Genomic DNA, 2,864 nt, shown 5'->3' on the forward strand with positions numbered 1-2,864 from the left:
GTAATGGATTCTAGGTTCTTGAGTTGAAGTTTGGACTTGTGCTATCTTTTAATTTAATTATTTAGTAAGCATGGCTTTTTTAGTTGACATGCTAATGTTTGCCTCATAGTATTCTAAGAGGTGCATTGTTGTGAATACATTTTCCACTTCCTTCATTCGTAAGATGACAATGATCTAAACAACAACAACAAAAGTGTAGGTACTGATGAAAAAACATCATGGACCAAGATTTGGAACACTAAGCATGCATATTTTTCCCAAACATCCTAATTAAGATAGTAGTCCAAAGGATAATGAATTTGGAAATAAATATATTTTATTTCAATATATCTCTTACATGGAAGCGCTAACTAGCATCTACAACAGCTCTCCATAGTCTGTAAGAATATCAACATCTTGTCAAGTGGAAGAGGGCGGCACATCAACCCACCCACCATTTACCATGGAAGATTGTCCTAGATCCATACCGCTAGAGCCTAAGTAAGCATCCATCCCTAGGAAACTGTTGTAGTACAACTTATCTGATAGAGCATAACCCCATTCTATGTTAAATGGGTCATCAATAGAAAAAGCATTGCCACTCGAGTACCCCAATAGTGGAGAGTCCTCCAAATTCTGCCCAGAAGTTGAGTCATGGTTTGCATCATTTTGTTGTGGTTGCACTATGTTGCAACGACTTTCATAGTTCTGAACATGCAACTCCTCTGGTGGAGTTTGCTCATGTACCTGATTTGGTATGGGTTGGTCCTGGGAAGCCAAGTGTGGAGCTAAAGATGGTGGTGCAGAATGGAACATTGGTGACTGCATAGGAAAAAGTGGTGCCGAAGTTTGTTCTGGTTGTGATGGTAGTGGATCTAAAGGTAGCTGGAGTTGTGAGAGATTGTGAGGCCATGATGACTGCATAAGTGAATGAGTAGTACCCAAATGATCCGCCGGCAGAACACTTGGTAGTTGCAGATCTTGTGCCACACATGTGCCACCAGTCTTGTCTTCACGACCATGCAATGGAGGTAGATGGAATCTAATGTCTTTTTGGACCTGAGACAGCTCACTGAAGAGCTTGTTCAGATCTTCAAGACTGAGATCTTTTTCCTTTGTGAAGATAAGATTTGCCACCATACCTGGATTCTCTTCTTGTATATTTTTCATACGAAGGATGGAAAGCTCGTATTTGTCTTCCTCGGCCATCTTCTCCGTGTCCAACTGAGCCACCTCGTTTTGTAGGCTTCCAATCCTAGCGGTGGTTGCCTCATCGGTGGAGGGAACTGCTGGTGGAGCTCCAAATAGGAAAGCATCAACAATGGGATCGGCCAATGGCGTCCCAAACGAGTGCATCTTTCCATTGTTTATTTCTAGGACGACCGCAACCCTAGCCCTAGTGAGGGCATAGATGTCAGTCGCCCTCTTGAACAAACCGGAACGTCGCTTGTAGAAGGTGAGATCACGGTCTTTGTCATTGTGGATGTATGCTCCAGAGGCCCTTTAGCCCCGATTTTGGAACCGGGACTAAAGGGTCGGGACTAAAGTCCAAACCGGGACCTGGACAGAAGGGGCTCCACGTGGCCGCTGCAGGGCGCCTAGGCAGGAGGACCTTTAGTCTCGGTTGGTAATACCAACCGGGACCAAAATGCCTCCACGTGTCAGCAGCTAGTAGGAGCTGGGTTTTTTGTTTTTTTAAAGGGGGGGGGGGTAGATGGTTTTCGAGGGTTAATTTAGTGGGTTGATCATATTGTGTTAGCCAACTAATAGAGAGATGTGACCTCTCTTTCTCCGCGCTTGATCGACGCTAACTACTATACGTATAGAGAGAACTCGACATGCTTGCTAGTAAGAAAATGAAGGAACCATTAATTGCGCAAGATCGTCATGAACATATATATACACAGAGAAGTGAGACCTCTCTTTTTCTGAGAGATTGGTCGAACAACATGTTTTCGTATATCTATCTGACGCTACTACATATATACAATATAACATGTCTTACAATTCCTAACATCTAAAATTGGTTCCAACTTCCACATGGTATTCTCCGGCTTTAGGTATGACGTGGTCAAGAAAGAATCCCGCCAATTCCTCTTGAGTTGCTCGTATGTGATCATGTTGTAGGAGTTCATCCCGCATCTACCACAACTAATTTAAAGAAGGGGGTCAATACATATATATGAATGAAACTCAACACAATTGATGGTAATAAAATAAAATTATGAATATTTTTGTTTACGTACTTCATATTGCTCTTCAGAGTAGCCCCGCTTAGAGGCCGTCGAGTTGTAGATGAACTCGCAAACGTAGTATCCACAAAAATCATTCCCGGCTTCCTGCCACAAGCACTTCACGAGAAGTAGAGTTCAATCAAACTTATAATCAAGCATGCTAAATGGTATTGATGAAACTAGCTAGAATCAATGGGAGATGCGCAGAACTAGCTAGTAGTACGCACTTTCGGGTGTGTAAATTTTAGCTCCGTCGGCAGTCCCGGAACAATTACGGTGAACAAAGAGGAAGAAACTAACTACTACAAATAGGAAGCACAAGGATCTACAGAAAACTAGAGATTTAGGGGTACTGTTGGCTAACCACATATTGGTGTAGGATATGAGAAGATGCACTCCCCTTATATAGAATTAAAAGGGTTGTATGGCAGTGCTATTTGACTATACAAAGACCATGTAAATCTTTAGTAAAAATTAACATACAAAGCTCATAAAAAGTGTTATTTATGGATACTATTAATTATCGTCCAAATATACATATGTGACTGCATCCACATCCTTCTTTGCAACCACTGATATGTATTTCTTCTGATGTAAGTATTCACATCCATATATAGAACTATTAACACTTCTAAAAATAGAAATATTAAA

The 2,864-nt window shown here is 41.5% G+C and overlaps 1 protein-coding gene across 1 annotated transcript; it reads right to left on the reverse strand.

Annotated features, from left to right (window-relative positions):
* Positions 1–399: 399 nt before the first annotated feature.
* LOC123156866 (pheromone receptor transcription activator-like) lies at positions 400–2,582 on the reverse strand. The gene is given in 2 exon segments (XM_044575048.1): positions 400–1,520; positions 2,483–2,582. Coding segments are annotated over 2 exon segments (1,221 nt in total).
* Positions 2,583–2,864: the final 282 nt, after the last annotated feature.

The sequence above is a fragment of the Triticum aestivum genome, chromosome 7B (genome assembly GCF_018294505.1).
Source record: "Triticum aestivum cultivar Chinese Spring chromosome 7B, IWGSC CS RefSeq v2.1, whole genome shotgun sequence".
In the NCBI taxonomy this organism is placed as follows: Eukaryota; Viridiplantae; Streptophyta; class Magnoliopsida; order Poales; family Poaceae; genus Triticum; species Triticum aestivum.